General features: G+C 36.8%; 1 protein-coding gene across 1 annotated transcript; it reads right to left on the bottom strand.

Moving 5' to 3' along the window:
- Positions 1–10,243: 10,243 nt before the first annotated feature.
- LOC139868465 (transcription factor NAI1-like) lies at positions 10,244–11,798 on the bottom strand. Its single transcript, XM_071856794.1, has 3 exons — positions 11,685–11,798; positions 10,867–11,271; positions 10,244–10,306 (listed from the first exon to the last, which is right to left on the bottom strand). The coding sequence occupies exons 1-3, from the start codon at positions 11,796–11,798 to the stop codon at positions 10,244–10,246; spliced, it is 582 nt and encodes a 193-aa protein (XP_071712895.1).
- Positions 11,799–20,010: the final 8,212 nt, after the last annotated feature.

The raw sequence follows: 20,010 nt of genomic DNA, 5'->3' as shown, positions 1-20,010 counted from the left end.
TATTTGTATTGTAAACCATTATGTAATGGTCGTGTGTAAACAGGATATTTTAGTTTATCATTATTTGATAATCTACGTAAAGCTTTTTAAAACCTTTATCTATGACATAAAGGTTATGGTTTGTTTTAAAAATGAATGCAGTCTTTGAAAAACGTCTCATATAGAGGTCAAAACCTCGCAACGAAATCAATTAATATGGAACGTTTTTAATCAATAAGAACGGGACATTTCAGTTGGTATCAGAGCGTTGGTCTTAGAGAACCAGAAAATTTGCATTAGTGTGTCTTATCGAGTTTGTTAGGATGCATTAGTGATTCTGGACTTCGACCGTGTTTTCTTTAAAAATGATTGCTTAACATTTTTGTTGGAAACTATATATTTTTAACATATGAATATTATGTGATATATTAATCTCTTAATGTGTTTGATATTATGTGATAGATGTCTACCTCTAGAACAAGTCCCATTGACTCACCTAATAATAATGAAGAGTCAAATGTAAATTGGAATGATTCGTGGACTGATTCACAAGTTCCCGAAGAGGAACCGGTATAAGAGTCGGAACCGGAAGAAGAATCGGAACCGGAAGAAGAATCGGAACCGGAAGAAGAATCGGAACCGGTGGGGGAAATAATAAAACGGTTAAGTAAAAGAGAATCCTCAACCAACCGACCAAGGTTAATTATGGTCAATAGTGTTTCCGCCAAGGAAGCAAAATATTGGGAGGATTACCAATTCTCCGATGAATCGGATTCCGACGAGAATTCCGATGATGTTATAGAAATTACCCCAACTGAATTTAAAAAGGCAAAAGAAAATAATAAGGGAAAGGGCATAAAAATAGAGAAATCTAATTCTAACCCCGATGAACTTTATATGTATCGTCAACCCCCGAAGTTCTTAAGTTGTAACAATGACCCGGGAACCTCTAAACCACCAGGTTTTTCTAAACCAATGTGGACAACGACGGCTCATATTAGGGGAACATCATATATCCCTAGAAACTTGGCAAAACGAACCAAAACCGAAGAAGAAGAAACGAGCGAGTCGGAATAAGATAGTTGTATTCGTGTGGTGTAATATATGTAATATAGTGTTCTTATGCTTTATGATATATGTAAAAATTGCTTGTATTAATAAGTATTTTTTTATGAATCTAACTCTTGTCTATTTTACAGTTTAAAAACACAAAATGGATAGACAACCCAATATTTTAAGAGACCTACCCGGAGACATGATTGATGAAATCTTGTCTAGAGTCGGCCAGAATTCTTCGGCACAACTATTTAAGGCGAGATCAGTTTGTAAGATATTCGAAGAACGTTCCAAGAATGTCTTGGTTTATAAGAGACTTTCGTTTGAAAGATGGGGGATATCACATTGGGAAACCCATAAGTTACGATGTGTTTACTTTGACGCATATATTGCGGGGAACCCAAATGCTATTTTACGCAACGGGTTAAGAAATTATTTTGACTCAATATATCCGAATATTGGACTTCGTGATTTAGAAAAAGCGGCTAACATGCAACATAAAGAAGCATGTTATGCTTACGGATTAGTAATGTTCGCTTCTCACCAAAGTGAGAACAAGAACATCGGGCTACAACTATTAAACAAAATGTTTCCACAAGTGACGGAGTCGGTAATTGGGGTAAGAAATGAGGTTTTTAGATTATTACGGGACTGTTGGACATTACGTAACCCTCGTCCCTTTGATGACGTTACAACACGTTGTCTTATCAACGGCCATAACGGTTATGTTCCACAAGACCAAGGATGGGAAGTAATCCTAGTAAAACCAGAATGCATGACTTGTTTCTGGACGTATGAATTACGTGTCTTTATTGCCTTTGCTGAACGACTTGTGTACTAGCTAGAATTATCTTCACAACCATCTTGTATCAAATTTATTGTGTGCTATATTTCATGCTATATGTAAAATAAGCGGTATTGTAAGTTTGTAAAATATTGTGTAAAAGTTTGAACGCGAAATATTATTATAATCAGTTTTTCATATAGAATTGTAGTAGTTGAATTGTATATTAGCTACTAAGTATGAACTTAACGGGTAGGTACTACCCGAATTTAAACTTATAAAACGCTAATATGAAGAAAAAGCTTTTATAAATGAGTTCATATTATGCTACGAAATACTATTAACTACTCTTAATATTCTGTATGATTAACTTGTTCCATTTAACTATTTTGAAGGAAATGGCACCGACTACTCGACACACTGTGAATATGAATGAAGAGGAATTCCGTACTTTTCTAGCTTCAAACATAGCCGCAGTACAGGCTGCGCTACATACCAACAATAACCTTGGATCTAGCAGTACAGGAAATCGTGTAGGATGCACCTACAAAGAATTCACTGCCTGCAAACCTTTGGAATTTGATGGAACCGAAGGACCGATCGGATTGAAACGGTGGACCGAGAAGGTTGAATCGGTGTTTGCCATAAGTAAGTGTACTGAAGAGGACAAAGTGAAGTACGCTACGCATACCTTCACAGGTTCTGCGTTAACATGGTGGAATACCTATCTAGAGCAAGTGGGACAAGATGATGCGTACGCACTACCGTGGTCAGCATTCAAGCACTTGATGAACGAGAAGTACCGTCCCAGAACCGAGGTCAATAAGCTCAAGACAGAACTTAGAGGGTTACGAACCCAAGGATTTGATATTACCACGGACGAAAGACGATTCACAGAATTGTGCCTATTGTGTCCGGGAGCATTCGAAGATGAGGAAGAGAAGATCGACGCGTTTGTGAAAGGATTACCGGAAAGAATCCAAGAAGATATAAGTTCACACGAGCCCGCCTCCATACAACAGGCATGTAGAATGGCTCACAAACTAGTGAACCAGATTGAAGAAAGAATTAAAGAACAGACTGCTGAAGAGGCCAATGTGAAGCAAGTCAAAAGAAAGTGGGAGGAAAACGGTGATAAGAATCACCAATACAACAACAACAGCAATTACAACAATAATCGCAACAATTATCCCAACAATCGCAACATCAATCGCAACTACAACAAACGGCCCAACAACAACAACAACAACAACAACAACAGCAACTACAACAATCATCCCAACAACAATAATAAATGCAACAACAACAACAATCAGAAGCAGCTATGCCAAAGGTGTGAAAAGAATCACTCAGGGTTCTGCACCAAATTTTGCAACAAGTGTAAAAGAAATGGTCATAGCGCGGCGAAGTGTGAGGTCTACGGACCAGGGGTTAATAGAACGAAAGGAACAAATGGTGTCGGAACGAGTAATGGCGGAGCAAGTAGTGTCGGAGCAAGTTATGCCAATGTAGTTTGTTATAAATGTGGAAAACCAGGCCACATTATTAGAAATTGCCCGAACCAGGAGAACACGAATGGACAAGGCCGTGGAAGAGTTTTCAATATTAATGCGGTAGAGGCACAGGAAGACCCGGAGCTTGTTACGGGTACGTTTCTTATTGACAATAAATCTGCTTACGTTTTATTTGATTCGGGTGCGGATAGAAGCTATATGAGTAGAGATTTTTGTGCTAAATTAAGTTGTCCATTGACGCCTTTGGATAGTAAATTTTTACTCGAATTAGCAAATGGTAAATTAATTTCAGCAGATAATATATGTCGGAATCGAGAAATTAAACTGGTTAGCGAAACATTTAAGATTGATTTGATACCAGTAGATTTAGGGAGTTTTGATGTGATAATCGGTATGGACTGGTTGAAAGAAGTGAAAGCGGAGATCGTTTGTTACAAAAATGCAATTCGCATTATACGAGAAAAAGGAAAACCCTTAATGGTGTACGGAGAAAAGGGCAACACGAAGCTACATCTTATTAGTAATTTGAAGGCACAAAAACTAATAAGAAAAGGTTGCTATGCTGTTCTAGCACACGTCGAGAAAGTACAAACTGAAGAAAAGAGCATCAATGATGTTCCCATTGCAAAAGAATTTCCCGATGTATTTCCGAAAGAATTACCGGGATTACCCCCACATCGATCCGTTGAATTTCAAATAGATCTTGTACCAGGAGCTGCACCAATAGCTCGTGCTCCTTACAGACTCGCACCCAGCGAGATGAAAGAACTGCAAAGCCAATTACAAGAACATTTAGAGCGTGGTTTCATTCGACCAAGCACATCACCGTGGGGAGCTCCTGTTTTGTTTGTCAAGAAGAAAGATGGTACATTCAGGTTGTGTATCGACTACCGAGAGTTGAACAAACTTACCATCAAGAACCGCTACCCACTACCGAGAATCGACGACTTATTTGATCAACTACAAGGCTCGTCTGTTTATTCAAAGATTGACTTACGTTCCGGGTATCATCAAATGCGGGTGAAAGAAGATGATATTCCAAAGACTGCTTTCAGAACACGTTACGGTCATTACGAGTTTATGATCATGCCGTTTGGTTTAACTAATGCACCAGCTGTGTTCATGGACCTTATGAACCGAGTGTGTGGACCATACCTTGACAAGTTTGTCATTGTTTTCATTGATGACATACTTATTTACTCAAAGAATGACCAAGAACACGGTGAACATTTGAGAAAGGTGTTAGAAGTATTGAGGAAGGAAGAATTGTACGCTAAGTTTTCAAAGTGTGCATTTTGGTTGGAAGAAGTTCAATTCCTCGGTCACATAGTGAACAAAGAAGGTATTAAGGTGGATCCGACAAAGATAGAAACTGTTGAAAAGTGGGAAACCCCGAAAACTCCGAAACACATACGCCAGTTTTTAGGACTAGCTGGTTACTACAGAAGGTTCATCCAAGACTTTTCTAGAATAGCAAAACCCTTGACTGCATTAACGCATAAAGGGAAGAAATTTGAATGGAATGATGAACAAGAGAAAGCGTTTCAGTTATTGAAGAAAAAGCTAACTACGGCACCTATATTGTCATTGCCTGAAGGGAATGATGATTTTGTGATTTATTGTGACGCATCAAAGCAAGGTCTCGGTTGTGTATTAATGCAACGAACGAAGGTGATTGCTTATGCGTCTAGACAATTGAAGATTCACGAACAAAATTATACGACGCATGATTTGGAATTAGGCGCGGTTGTTTTTGCATTAAAGACTTGGAGGCACTACTTATATGGGGTCAAAAGTATTATATATACCGACCACAAAAGTCTTCAACACATATTTAATCAGAAACAACTGAATATGAGGCAGCGTAGGTGGATTGAATTGTTGAATGATTACGACTTTGAGATTCGTTACCACCCGGGGAAGGCAAATGTGGTAGCCGATGCCTTGAGCAGGAAGGACAGAGAACCCATTCGAGTAAAATCTATGAATATAATGATTCATAATAACCTTACTACTCAAATAAAGGAGGCGCAACAAGGAGTTTTAAAAGAGGGAAATTTAAAGGATGAAATACCCAAAGGATCGGAGAAGCATCTTAATATTCGGGAAGACGGAACCCGGTATAGGGCTGAAAGGATTTGGGTACCAAAATTTGGAGATATGAGAGAAATGGTACTTAGAGAAGCTCATAAAACTAGATACTCAATACATCCTGGAACGGGGAAGATGTACAAGGATCTCAGGATATATTTTTGGTGGCCGGGTATGAAAGCCGATGTTGCTAAATACGTAGGAGAATGTTTGACGTGTTCTAAGGTCAAAGCTGAGCATCAGAAACCATCAGGTCTACTTCAACAACCCGAAATCCCGGAATGGAAATGGGAAAACATTACCATGGATTTCATCACTAAATTGCCAAGGACTGCAAGTGGTTTTGATACTATTTGGGTAATAGTTGATCGTCTCACCAAATCAGCACACTTCCTGCCAATAAGAGAAGATGACAAGATGGAGAAGTTAGCACGACTGTATTTGAAGGAAGTCGTCTCCAGACATGGAATACCAATCTCTATTATCTCTGATAGGGATGGCAGATTTATTTCAAGATTCTGGCAGACATTACAGCAAGCATTAGGAACTCGTCTAGACATGAGTACTGCCTATCATCCACAAACTGATGGGCAGAGCGAAAGGACGATACAAACGCTTGAAGACATGCTACGAGCATGTGTTATTGATTTCGGAAACAGTTGGGATCGACATCTACCGTTAGCAGAATTTTCCTACAACAACAGCTACCATTCAAGCATTGAGATGGCGCCGTTTGAAGCACTTTATGGTAGAAAGTGCAGGTCTCCGATTTGTTGGAGTGAAGTGGGGGATAGACAGATTACGGGTCCGGAGATTATACAAGAAACTACCGAGAAGATCATCCAAATTCAACAACGGTTGAAAACCGCCCAAAGTCGACAAAAGAGCTACGCTGACATTAAAAGAAAAGATATAGAATTTGAAATTGGAGAGATGGTCATGCTTAAAGTTGCACCTTGGAAAGGCGTTGTTCGATTTGGTAAACGAGGGAAATTAAATCCAAGGTATATTGGACCATTCAAGATTATTGATCGTGTCGGACCAGTAGCTTACCGACTAGAGTTACCTCAACAACTCGCGGCTGTACATAACACTTTCCACGTCTCGAATTTAAAGAAATGTTTTGCTAAAGAAGATCTCACTATTCCGTTAGATGAAATCCAAATCAACGAAAAACTTCAATTCATCGAAGAACCCGTCGAAATAATGGATCGTGAGGTTAAAAGACTTAAGCAAAACAAGATACCAATTGTTAAGGTTCGATGGAATGCTCGTAGAGGACCCGAGTTCACCTGGGAGCGTGAAGATCAGATGAAGAAGAAATACCCGCATCTATTTCCAGAAGATTCGTCAACACCTTCAACAGCTTAAAATTTCGGGACGAAATTTATTTAACGAGTAGGTACTGTAGTGACCCGAACTTTTCCATGTTTATATATATTAATTGAGATTGATATTTACATGATTAAATGTTTCCAACATGTTAAGCAATCAAACTTGTTAAGACTTGATTAATTGAAATATGTTTCATATAGACAATTGACCACCCAAGTTGATCGGTGATTCACGAACGTTAAAACTTGTAAAAACTATATGATGACATATATATGGATATATATATATAGTTAACATGATACTATGATAAGAAAACATATCATAAAGTATATTAACAATGAACTACATATGTAAAAACAAGACTACTAACTTAATGATTTTTAAACGAGACATATATGTAACGATTATCGTTGTAAAGACATTTAATGTATATATATCATATTAAGAGATATTCATACATGATAATATCATGATAATATAATAATTTAAAATCTCATTTGATATTATAAACATTGGGTTAACAACATTTAACAAGATCGTTAACCTAAAGGTTTCAAAACAACACTTACATGTAACGACTAACGATGACTTAACGACTCAGTTAAAATGTATATACATGTAGTGTTTTAATATGTATTTATACACTTTTGAAAGACTTCAATACACTTATTAAAATACTTCTACTTAACAAAAATGCTTACAATTACATCCTCGTTCAGTTTCATCAACAATTCTACTCGTATGCACCCGTATTCGTACTCGTACAATACACAGCTTTTAGATGTATGTACTATTGGTATATACACTCCAATGATCAGATCTTAGCAGCCCATGTGTCACCTAACACATGTGGGAACCATCATTTGGCAACTAGCATGAAATATCTCATAAAATTACAAAAATATGAGTAATCATTCATGACTTATTTACATGAAAACAAAATTACATATCCTTTATATCTAATCCATACACCAACGACCAAAAACACCTACAAACACTTTCATTCTTCAATTTTCTTCATCTAATTGATCTCTCTCAAGTTCTATCTTCAAGTTCTAAGTGTTCTTCATAAATTCCAAAAGTTCTAGTTTCATAAAATCAAGAATACTTTCAAGTTTGCTAGCTCACTTCCAATCTTGTAAGGTGATCATCCAACCTCAAGAAATCTTTGTTTCTTACAGTAGGTTATCATTCTAATACAAGGTAATAATCATATTCAAACTTTGGTTCAATTTCTATAACTATAACAATCTTATTTCAAGTGATGATCTTACTTGAACTTGTTTTCGTGTCATGATTCTGCTTCAAGAACTTCGAGCCATCCAAGGATCCATTGAAGCTAGATCCATTTTTCTCTTTTCCAGTAGGTTTATCCAAGGAAATTAAGGTAGTAATGATGTTCATAACATCATTCAATTCATACATATAAAGCTATCTTATTCGAAGGTTTAAACTTGTAATCATTAGAACATAGTTTAGTTAATTCTAAACTTGTTCGCAAACAAAAGTTAATCCTTCTAACTTGACTTTTAAAATCAACTAAACACATGTTCTATATCTATATGATATGCTAACTTAATGATTTAAAACCTGGAAACACGAAAAACACCGTAAAACCGGATTTACGCCGTCGTAGTAACACCTCGGGCTGTTTTGGGTTAGTTAATTAAAAACTATGATAAACTTTGATTTAAAAGTTGTTATTCTGAGAAAATGATTTTTATTATGAACATGAAACTATATCCAAAAAATATGGTTAAACTCAAAGTGGAAGTATGTTTTCTAAAATGGTCATCTAGACGTCGTTCTTTCGACTGAAATGACTACCTTTACAAAAACGACTTGTAACTTATTTTTCCGACAATAAACCTATACTTTTTCTGTTTAGATTCATAAAATAGAGTTCAATATGAAACCATAGCAATTTGATTCACTCAAAACGGATTTAAAATGAAGAAGTTATGGGTAAAACAAGATTGGATAATTTTTATCATTTTAGCTACGTGAAAATTGGTAACAAATCTATTCCAACCATAACTTAATCAACTTGTATTGTATATTATGTAATCTTGAGATACCATAGACACGTATACAATGTTTCGACCTATCATGTCGACACATCTATATATATTTCGGAACAACCATAGACACTCTATATGTGAATGTTGGAGTTAGCTATACAGGGTTGAGGTTGATTCCAAAATATATATAGTTTGAGTTGTGATCAATACTGAGATACGTATACACTGGGTCGTGGATTGATTCAAGATAATATTTATCGATTTATTTCTGTACATCTAACTGTGGACAACTAGTTGTAGGTTACTAACGAGGACAGCTGACTTAATAAACTTAAAACATCAAAATATATTAAAAGTGTTGTAAATATATTTTGAACATACTTTGATATATATGTATATATTGTTATAGGTTCGTGAATCAACCAGTGGCCAAGTCTTACTTCCCGACGAAGTAAAAATCTGTGAAAGTGAGTTATAGTCCCACTTTTAAAATCTAATATTTTTGGGATGAGAATACATGCAGGTTTTATAAATGATTTACAAAATAGACACAAGTATGTGAAACTACATTCTATGGTTGAATTATCGAAATCGAATATGCCCCTTTTTATTAAGTCTGGTAATCTAAGAATTAGGGAACAGACACCCTAATTGACGCGAATCCTAAAGATAGATCTATTGGGCCTAACAAACCCCATCCAAAGAACCGGATGCTTTAGTACTTCGAAATTTATATCATATCCGAAGGGTGTCCCGGAATGATGGGGATATTCTTATATATGCATCTTGTTAATGTCGGTTACCAGGTGTTCACCATATGAATGATTTTTATCTCTATGTATGGGATGTGTATTGAAATATGAAATCTTGTGGTCTATTATTATGATTTGATATATATAGGTTAAACCTATAACTCACCAACATTTTTGTTGACGTTTTAAGCATGTTTATTCTCAGGTGATTATTAAGAGCTTCCGCTGTCGCATACTTAAATAAGGACGAGATTTGGAGTCCATGCTTGTATGATATTGTGTAAAAACTGCATTCAAGAAACTTATTTTGTTGTAACATATTTGTATTGTAAACCATTATGTAATGGTCGTGTGTAAACAGGATATTTTAGATTATCATTATTTGATAATCTACGTAAAGCTTTTTAAAACCTTTATCTATGACATAAAGGTTATGGTTTGTTTTAAAAATGAATGCAGTCTTTGAAAAACGTCTCATATAGAGGTCAAAACCTCGCAACGAAATCAATTAATATGGAACGTTTTTAATCAATAAGAACGGGACATTTCAGTATATACTTGAATAACCCAAAACATAGATTTAGAGATGGATAGAAATTAAGAAAATGTACTCTCTTGTCACTTTCATCTAAAAAAATATAAACAAACCCCATGTCTTTGAAGTGTAAACCTATGAGCTACATAATAATGGCATTGCATATATATCAGATCTCATACAACTAGTTGAAGATTTCTCACAAGATCCTTTGCGGTCATAAATTTATCATCCTCAATCTGCATAAAGAATTGAAAAAAGTAAACCAGACATGTTGAAATCATCTACAGATACAAATATATTCATTTATTCATTTTAGTCGTTTAGCTTCAACTTCATTGCGATTGCTAGTAAAACATTTTTATGCGATTTGATTTGGTGTAGTTATCGTGAAACAACAGACAAGACAATGATTAAAAATTTAACTGTTTGAAATTGTATCTAATATTGCCCAAAATTCTATATGCATGAAACATCACTTGACTTATTTTTCAAGTAATCAGTATTTATTTGTTTATTTATTAATTTACATGGCTACAAAATTCGTTGTACGTCACAATATCTAAACTGGGCCCCATCACCAGATTACAAAAAGTTGCCATCAATTATTTTTAGTTGATACATACATTTTCAGACATTAGACACAAATGTAAACTTTAAAATAAATCAATAAACTTTTGAAGTTTTAGTCAGATGATACAATAAACTTTGGATACAGTGTTATACATTTTCAGACATTAGACACTATATGTAAAGTAGCTGCTTTGTTTGATTTTAGGGATATACCGAACGTACGCACCTGTGCAACAATGGTGATAAGAGTAGTAGTAGTAGCAAAAGGAGTAGCACTAGTGCTGATAATTGATAATCCAAGCTTCTGCATCTTGCTGATAGCCTCTACAAGCACACAAGTAGAGTTTGTAGGCAAATACATTGTTACTAGCACATTGCTTCCTAACATCCGCACGTCAATCTCCGAAGATGATTCACGAGCTTTATACGCAGATTGTGTCTCATTTGAAGATGATTCGTCAGTATTGTCATTGCCATTGCCTTTACCAACTCTACATCTCTTGAAACCAATTACACATTTATTGGAGTCCTTTTCCTTAACAACACTTGTTATACCCTCAAGTTCCTTCACACGATCTTGAAGTTCTCTTATATAACTTACCGCATCTTCTAACACCGATGCTTTATCCATCTAATTTAAACACGATTTAATTTTATCGATCAATTAATTAGGCTAAAACAAGATTATATTATCCTAGGTTCTTTATTTATGTTATGTCAAAATATACTCTCTCCGTTCGTGTGTTTTACTATTCCATTTTGTGATTTTTTAAGTTAATTGTATTGTCCACTCATAGAAATATATAAAAAATTTAAGTCAAGTTCTTAGTTTGCCTATAATTTATGCACATAGGACAAAAATATAGGTAAAAATAGATAGTAGAACAGTAATCAACAATAATAAAACTCAATACCACAAAAGTGGGTATGAGAAATTAAATAGTAAAACAGTATTCTTTACAAAAATTAGAGTTTAATAGTGATAGTTATTTCACTGCTTGTTTTTTCCAAGTAAAATGAGACAAAGGGAGTATAAATATTTACCTTTTTAAGGTTAGGGAGGAGGGACGACATATTTATGAAGTGTCGATTCAACTTTTCTCTTCTCTTCCTCTCCGATAACACATGATCTTGAGCCTGAACTGGACTTCTAGTCATGGCGTGAACGTCTTGAGTACCAGCAACTTCGTTATTACATAATTGGCCAATCATGACTTGATCAGTTTTTGGATCTCCAAAAGATATAGTGAAAGCTGAAGAGGAAAGACTAGCAGCAGCAGGAGCAACAAAAGGGTTTGATGTTTGAGACCTAATTTTGTTAATTGTACAAGCCTTTTGAGAACTTGGAAATTTTCTTGTAACTTGTTCATCAACAGCACTTGCATTTTCGGTGTAAGTATCTGGTGAAAACGAATCACAACTTAAATTATCGTTGTAATTCATAAACACTTCATCTCCAATTTCCTGCAAAACCCAAAACCAATATTTATTATAAGTAAATAAATCAAGAAACAGACTGTATGTTAATGTTGCTTAATTACCAGTTCTGGTAACCACATTGACGACAAATCCATGTCCATGTTAGTAACTAGCTTGCTAATATATGCTTGATCAACTATATATATTTATTTATATTAGATCTAATAGACGAACCTTTATCTTTGAGCTTATATAAAAACTTAATGATTGCTATATATAATGAATGTGGTTGGAGTCATTGAAGAAGCACAAGTAATTGTATGAAAATGATATCGACTATCTACATCATCTATAGAAATTTTATTAGAAAAAGATTGTTGCTATATATGTTTAATTAAATGTGTAACCCTACAAATATACCAAATCATATTGTTGACTAACGCTTTAATTTCACTTTTTATAATCCCTTAATTAGCAATGTTCATCGATTCAATTTACGTTTTATTAGGTTTCAAAGTTCTGGAGCAAAGATGATAATAAAATTTGTATGTGGAAACCAAAAATGGAATTTGAATATGGTTAAATTGAAAGAAAAAAAAGCTATTAATTATTAACGATACTTGTTGACGCATATTTTGTGTAGTCATCGCTCGGCGAATATATTAGAAATGTTTATCATTATGTTGTACACTTAAAATGTAATAAACACATAAAACTGATCAATTACAGGAGTATTTGTGAATGTTAGGTCATTCGTGAGAATGTCCATAGGCCCATTCGTACGAATGAGACTCATTCTAGCGAATGTCTAATGCATGTCTATTAATGGTGCGCTCTATGGTATGCATGCATGGAACAAGTATTATAGGGCGGAAAAGACGCTCAAGAGTCATCAAAAGAAGAGTTAAGGCCATTTTTCTTAATAAAATGTCCAGTGTGCTCCGTTAGGAAATATCAATAAATGAAAAAACAGGCTGCCAAACGTTTTGCATAAGCACTGCAGGCCGCTTCAAATGCATAAGCCATAAAATTCTGAGTATGGACATGTAAGAACACACATGCCACGTCAACATAAAGCTCAAAGCGGTTACGTACTTTTCACATAAATCATTCAATGAGAGTGTGATACGTGTCTCCGAACAATCTGAAGACCCCAGACGCCTATAAATAGGACATATGGGCCATCATATTTCAAATACTGGGACTTGTGGCAAAGAACACACTTTCTCTCTCACATAGTACTTTCTATCTCTAGAACTCAAGGACTTAGTCGCAAAGCGCTAGATGGATCAACTCATTGTTTGGTTTCGAAAGATTGAATTAAGTCACCTCACAGTTTTTACATCGTTATCTTGGTATGAACGGACTATCTGAAGAGTAATAGTCAATCGGAAATCCACCCAGCTAAGGAGTTTTAGACAAGCACAAATACTTATAAGCCGATAGCCAAAAATACGTATCATGATATGGCGTCTTTCGTGTCTTCTGGTATTTCTTCACTAACGTTCTCTTCTTCTTCAACTTGCATTTCTTCGATAGTAAATTGATTGAACGGCATGTCTTCGATTAGAATTCCACTGGATGCTTCCATTGGTATACCTGTCGAAGGTATATCTCCTCCTTTTGCTACCGTGCTCTTTGTGCTTCTGAGATTCTTTGAAACGAATGACACCATATGATGATATGTATTTTCATTTAGTGAGTTATAAGTATCGGTGCTTGTCTAAACCTCCTTAGCATAGTGGATTGCCTATTAATTATTAGTCAATGGAAAGTGATCGTTCCATATTCTATGCATATGTTCACGAGCTAATGTGGAGAATTACATGAACTTTTTGAAGACTAAACTGAGGAAATTACAAGTTTTTATATTTAGTGAAGATTATCGACAAATGCACGAAAAGAGATTTAAAACGAAGAAAAATGGGGGGGGGGGGGGGGGGGAACAGACCACAAATTGCAGTTTGGCCACTGTACTTTGCGGTGGGGAAAAATTCGAGACAGTCAAAACCGCCTTACTGGCCGCAATTTTGCGGTTCATTTTTGGGCAGGATTAAAGCTGACCGCAAATTGAGTTCTGGTCGTATCAGTTCAGTTTTTGAAAGACGAATTTCAGGGAATTTTTGCTTAGGGAACAAGATATATGATTCCTATAAATACTAAACCCTAGGCTAAGAATTTTGCATTATTCCTTCCAAATTAGATCCAAAAACAACAACATTAACATTAAGATCATTTGAAGTTCAAGGATTCAAGCCAAGTTCTTCAAGATTCTTCATCAAAAAATCAAGTTCATCATCTCCAACATGAGCGGGTAGTAATCTTTACTTTATTCCTTTCATGAACGATTAGTATATGTTTTATTCATTCAAGTTTTGTGTGATTTGCAATATTGTGATGCTTATGTCTTTTGTATTATATTGTGAATTGATCAAGTTCTATTTAATGCAAGTTGATTATTATTGATTATTGCAAGACTATTATTGTTGCTTAACATATTGTGCTTGGTCCATTTTATTCCTAAGTAGGTTATGGATAAAGACAAGTGTTTAAGTGTCATAATCGTACCAAAGATAATTGCTCTAGTAAAACTTAAGAATTCTTGTCTATGAGATTTAATTAGAACTTGATAGCACATAACTTGTTTGAATGCATGCATGTCTAATCGAGATTAAAAATGAGTAAAGACTTTTTAAATCATTTATAATCATTGCTTTCAATCACTCAAGGTTGCATCTTGCTTATTTTAATTGTTAAATTAGTTATTCATCTAGTTAATCATTTAGTAATCACAAGAGCAAATTCTGAAAATTGCTTACTTTTAACCTGTAAGACCCAAATATTTATTGTACATAATGTATTTATGGTGTACGATGCGTATACGAAGTGTACGAAGCAGGTACGTGTTGCTTGCTCGAACGTCGAAGAAAACTGGACGTTGTTTGAGGTACAAAGTTTGTACGTATCTTTTCAACCCCAAATAAAGTTTGAGTTGATGTTTCAAAGCCTTACCATTGGAAAGAATATCTTATTACGTTTCCAACGATATTTGATTCATCGAAAACGGAGCTACGGTCAAAAAGTTATGGCCAAAACAAGTTTCTGAAATCTGACCTGCAGGGTGGAGCGGCGCCCCACCATTTGGCGCGGCGCGCCGATTGGGTCTGATGCATTTTTTTTAGCATTTTAAGTGTCTAAATGAAGGGTATTATGGTACTTTCGCATATGGACGGATTGGGGCCATAAAAACTGATCAAATCTGATCCAAGTCTCCTTATTTCATTTTATTTTCCATTTAATTCTCCATTTCTCTCCAAAATCTAAAAACACTCAAGATTCAAGTGAAGATTTGAGGCTCGAGGCTTGTGATTCGATCTTAGGAGCAAGGAGAAAGGTTGCTCTCCTCGTTCTTGGCTACACGGGAGTACAAACGGTAAGTGTTAACTCTAAAATCCGTTTTTGGTTGATTTCTCATATGATTTAGGGTTTAATTGGTGCTAGTAATCTTGTTAATTAGTTTAAAGAACCCTACTAGTCATGAACATGAAGGTTTAAACTAGTGATGGTGGAATTGGTTGTTTATCTTGAGATTAGGGTTTGTTAATGTGATTAGTTGATTAAAGAACCTAATTAGAGTGTTTAATTCATCTAATGAATTATGATTGAAAGGATTTGATGAAAGAACTCTTGAATTGGAAAGTTTGACTAGTTTAGGTCATAAAATGGGTTTTTGAGTAAACGACCCTATAAATGGCGTTTAATGGCTAAAAGAGTTAAGATTAGCTATTTCAGGAACGCGGGAAGTGATTTCATGAGTTTTGGACTTGTGAGTATCGTTTTATGCATATTAGTGTGTAAAACACACTTTAGGACCAAATGGGCGGGTCATGTGTTTAAATGAGTGATCGAATGACCAAACCATGTTCAAATGATGTTGTTGAGGCATAATCACAAGTCATTTGTGATTATGAAGGTTTTCGAGCGAAAAATGGTCTTTGGTCAAAGTTGGTCAATAGGATGTTCTAGAAGAACATAAGTGTTGTTTGAGTCAGATAAGCATTTCGTGTAGCTTATTTGCATTGAAACTTTGCGTAGGTGATTTGCGTGAAGTCGGTGGAAGAAGTAAGATCGCGGATACGTTCTTCAAGTGTTCAAGGTGAGTGGAATATTTATACGCTTATGTATATAATTTGGTTGCTTGCGTGCGGTGTGGTAAGTGACATCCGTTAGGACTCACTTTTCGGGGACCACAATTGGGCTGGAAAATATAGTGAGTGATATCCGCGTGGATAGCTCTTCGTTGACTATATTTGTTTGGCGTATGTGGCGATTGATAAACGTTTGACCTATCGCTCTTTGTCGGCCACGTGTGCATGTGTGTGTTTGGTTATGTGACGAGTGATTAATGCTTGACCTATCGCTCTTCGTCGGTCACATGTGTGTGTTCGGGCATGTAGCGAGTGATTAACGTTTGACCTATCACTCTTCGTCGGCTACATGTGTATGTTTAGATATGTGGTGAGTGATTAATGTTTGACCTATCGCTCTTCGTCGGCCACATATGTGTGTTGGGGTAAGTGGTGAGTGTTATCCGTTTCGGGATCCGCTCTTCGTTGGCCACTTATCGTGGGATGGTAAGCGGTTCCGCTTTTCGTCGGCCATCCTTGTGATTGAGGTAAGTGTTAACGTTTCGGTTGCACTTTTCGTCGGCCTCATGGTGCGTAGTGGTGAGTAGTTAACGATTTTGACCTACTACTCTTCGTCGGCCACTTACGCGTGCGATGGGTGGTGAGTAGTTAACGATTTTGACCTACTACTCTTCGTCGGCCACCATCAAGTCGAATGTCGACATTGGGTATATTGGGATGTGTAATTTTATTAGCATTGTACGTATTCGTTTTTGGCATGTATTATTGTTGAGATCTCTATGCTAATGATGTTGACTTGTTGTACGTACGATTAATCGTTTATTTGTTATTGCGGTTTGCTAATGTTATTGTGTTGTTGTGTAGGTGTATGCAAGTAATTGGATTATGTATGTATGCGTATAAGTATTGCATTCACTAAGCATTAGCTTACCCTCTCGTTGTTTACATTTTTAGGTTCGAAGGCGGACGTGGCAAGGGTATGCTCGGGATTAGATGATTTTCCCATTTTGATGCTTGCTTGGATTCGACCTAGGATTGGGTAGTTTATCCCCAACATCATGCTCGTAGTTTGTTGGAACTTAAACTCATTGGGTTGAAGTTGTATTTTGTATTAAAAGGGGTATTTTGGGCATATGTGGGCCCCGCGATGTAAAACTCGTTTTAATTAATTAATCATGTTAGTTTTACTTATATTAATGTGTTGTAAAAAGCGTTTCGTCTGAAAGTGTCGGGAACGAGTCTATCTTTTTCGCATTTAAAAAGCCCGGGGACAGGCCGTTTTGGCGCGGCGCGCGGGGTCACTGTACAGCAATTTTTTTTTGTTTGTATTTTCACGGGGTTTGGTCGAGGGTTGGTTTGGGTTGTTACAAGTGGTATCAGAGCCTGGTCTAAGGGATTTAGGCGACTTGAGATAGTTGCCTAGACTTAGACTTTTGTGTATGCTTTTATGCGGGACTTGTAGGATTACGGGTCGGTTCGGGTTTCTAGTTAGTGCTTTTGAAAATAGGTGCTTTAACTATGTGTTGATTATGTGTTACTAATCATGTTGTGTTGTGTTGAACATCTAGCGAGATGATTGTTGTATTCATGAGTTCGGCATGGCGTGTGAGCGTAATAATGCTTCGCGACCATTATTACGGTTGCAAGCCAAGTCATGCAAGTGATGTACAACAAGTGTTGAACTAGATGGGATGTACGAACGGTGGCATATTATATGTTTGTGAACGATTGATCGTGGTGGTGGTGTGTAAGTTATTCATGTTGTGTTCCTAACCGAGTTCATTTCTTAGAATGACGACAAGGAGCAAACAAGCCAACGAAGATCAAGACGAAGACGTTGAGTTCACGGCTAAGGTTGAGGCCATCTTTAAACGTCAAAAAGCGGAGTTTCTCGAGGATGTTAGAAGGGTTTTCCAGGAATCGGTTGATGGGCAAATAACCGATCTAATTGATGAAAGGGTAAAGGTCGCAATCGAGGAAGCGCTTGATGCTAGAAATATTTATCCCCGAGGTGAAGGGAGTGAAGGAAATGGGAGGCGGGACTTCCATTACAAGAACTTCAAGGATGCACAACCTCCTATGTTTAATGGGGTAAGGGATCCGTTGAAGAGTACATGTTGGGTTTCCGACATCGAGGGGGCTTTCCGTACTAGTGAATGTCCTCTCGAGAAGAAAATGAGGTACAGTTCTAGTATGTTACGTGAAGAAGCCAAGTTGTGGTAGGATGACAAGATTCAATTGTATGGCGAGGAACAATGTATGAGCTTGTCATGGGATGAGTTCAAAAAGGAGTTCTTTGATGAATACCGAACTTCTTTCGATCTTGATAGAATCCGGGACGAGTTACACAATTTGCGACAGGGTTCGATGGACTTGGTTACTCTCAAGTCTACCTTCTTGGCAAAGACTCGTTTTTGTCCGGAGTACGTTGGTGACGATCACAAGTTGATAAAAGATTTCTACCGTACACTGAATGACGAATTTAAGGGTAAGATTAGTCGGGGAATGGCTAAGTCTTTTGAAGAGTTGTTTCAGTTGGCTCGGGGTTTCGAACCGGAGGTGTCGAAGCCAAGCGTGTCCGATGTTAGTAAACGGAAGTTCGAAGCGACTGCGTTTTCGAACAAGAAGAGTAAAAGCGCTACTGAGGGTGTCGGGAGCATGAAAAGGAGTGGCACCGGTGGTTTTGTGCCCACGTGTTATAATTGTGGCGAACGAGGTCATTTGTCGCGCGAGTGTACGAATGCAAAGTCTAACAAGGTTATGTGTTTTAATTGTCAAAAGGAGGGACACCGAAGGTCGACGTGTCCGGATTTAGTTAGTGATGCATGAGAACCTGACGATGGTGTTCAGGTAATTTTTAGACTATCTTATTGAAACGTACTTATGATGTTGTTTGTTGCATTTTGTGTTAGTGCGTAGTGTAATGAGGGGTAGTGTTCCTCATGGAATTACCCTATGTTGTTGATCCGGTTGTCGGGCGAAGGGCATAAGACTTGGTGCAACCAAGCATTCCTTGATATTTGGAAAATGTTTATACCAAGCCACATGGGTGGGTTTTGGTGTTTGAATGATAGAGCGTGTTCGCTCTCGTGTAGAGGTTGTTAAACCGTGAGGTTCGTCGGGTGGGTAAAACCCGAGAGATCTAGTGTTGATCTCGACGTGTATTGGTGAAGGAGTCTACATGACGCGACGTTAGGTGCCTTTTTCCATACCTACAAGCGTAGTGTTCGACTCTGATGGTGATGCGGTTATGTTGTACTTAGGGTACCGAAGATAAACCCTTAGGTACATGAGTGACTAGGTGAAACTTTGATTAGTTACGGCAATCGGAGAATTTGCAAGGTTAAAGTTTGGGTAAATTATGGTACACTTTTCGTTCGAAGTGTTTGAGGATAGGTTTTTAGTGTGAGATTTCGGATGATGCTCATAGTGGATCTGAAATTTGTGTAGGGACCTAGATTTGGTCGGTTTGCGGTAGAGTACAATTTCGGTTAAAATTGTACTTATGATTTTGGACTTAAATTATCACAGAGGTGGTAATGTGGTAAATCTCGTTGAGAGGTAATGGACGTGTTTGACGAGCAAGGTGAAATCCCTCGGTTAAGGGATGTGTGTGTCGGATTCTCTTCTAGAGAATTATTGTTTTGTGCCTATGTGCGATATAGGTGGTTCTTGCTCGGTTGTGATGGCGATATTCGCGCGTGCGGATATTTTGTGTGCGGGAATTCCTGGATGTGTGGAATGATTCTAAGTATGTGCATATACTTAATTTGTTTATATGTATTGTGGCAAGTATTATCCAA

The sequence above is a fragment of the Rutidosis leptorrhynchoides genome, chromosome 9 (genome assembly GCF_046630445.1).
Source record: "Rutidosis leptorrhynchoides isolate AG116_Rl617_1_P2 chromosome 9, CSIRO_AGI_Rlap_v1, whole genome shotgun sequence".
NCBI classification, from domain to species: domain Eukaryota; kingdom Viridiplantae; phylum Streptophyta; class Magnoliopsida; order Asterales; family Asteraceae; genus Rutidosis; species Rutidosis leptorrhynchoides.
This window is presented reverse-complemented; position numbering and strand designations above follow the sequence as displayed.

Excerpts from the sequence above, each read along its gene's own strand:
- LOC139868465 (XM_071856794.1), bottom strand. The coding sequence starts at position 11,798 with ATGACTAGAAGTCCAGTTCAGGCTCAAGATCATGTGTTATCGGAGAGG. Across the intron at positions 11,272-11,684 it reads TCCTCCCTAACCTTAAAAAG|ATGGATAAAGCATCGGTGTT; the intron begins GTAAATATTTAT and ends TGTTTAAATTAG. Across the intron at positions 10,307-10,866 it reads TTATCACCATTGTTGCACAG|ATTGAGGATGATAAATTTAT; the intron begins GTGCGTACGTTC and ends TTCTTTATGCAG.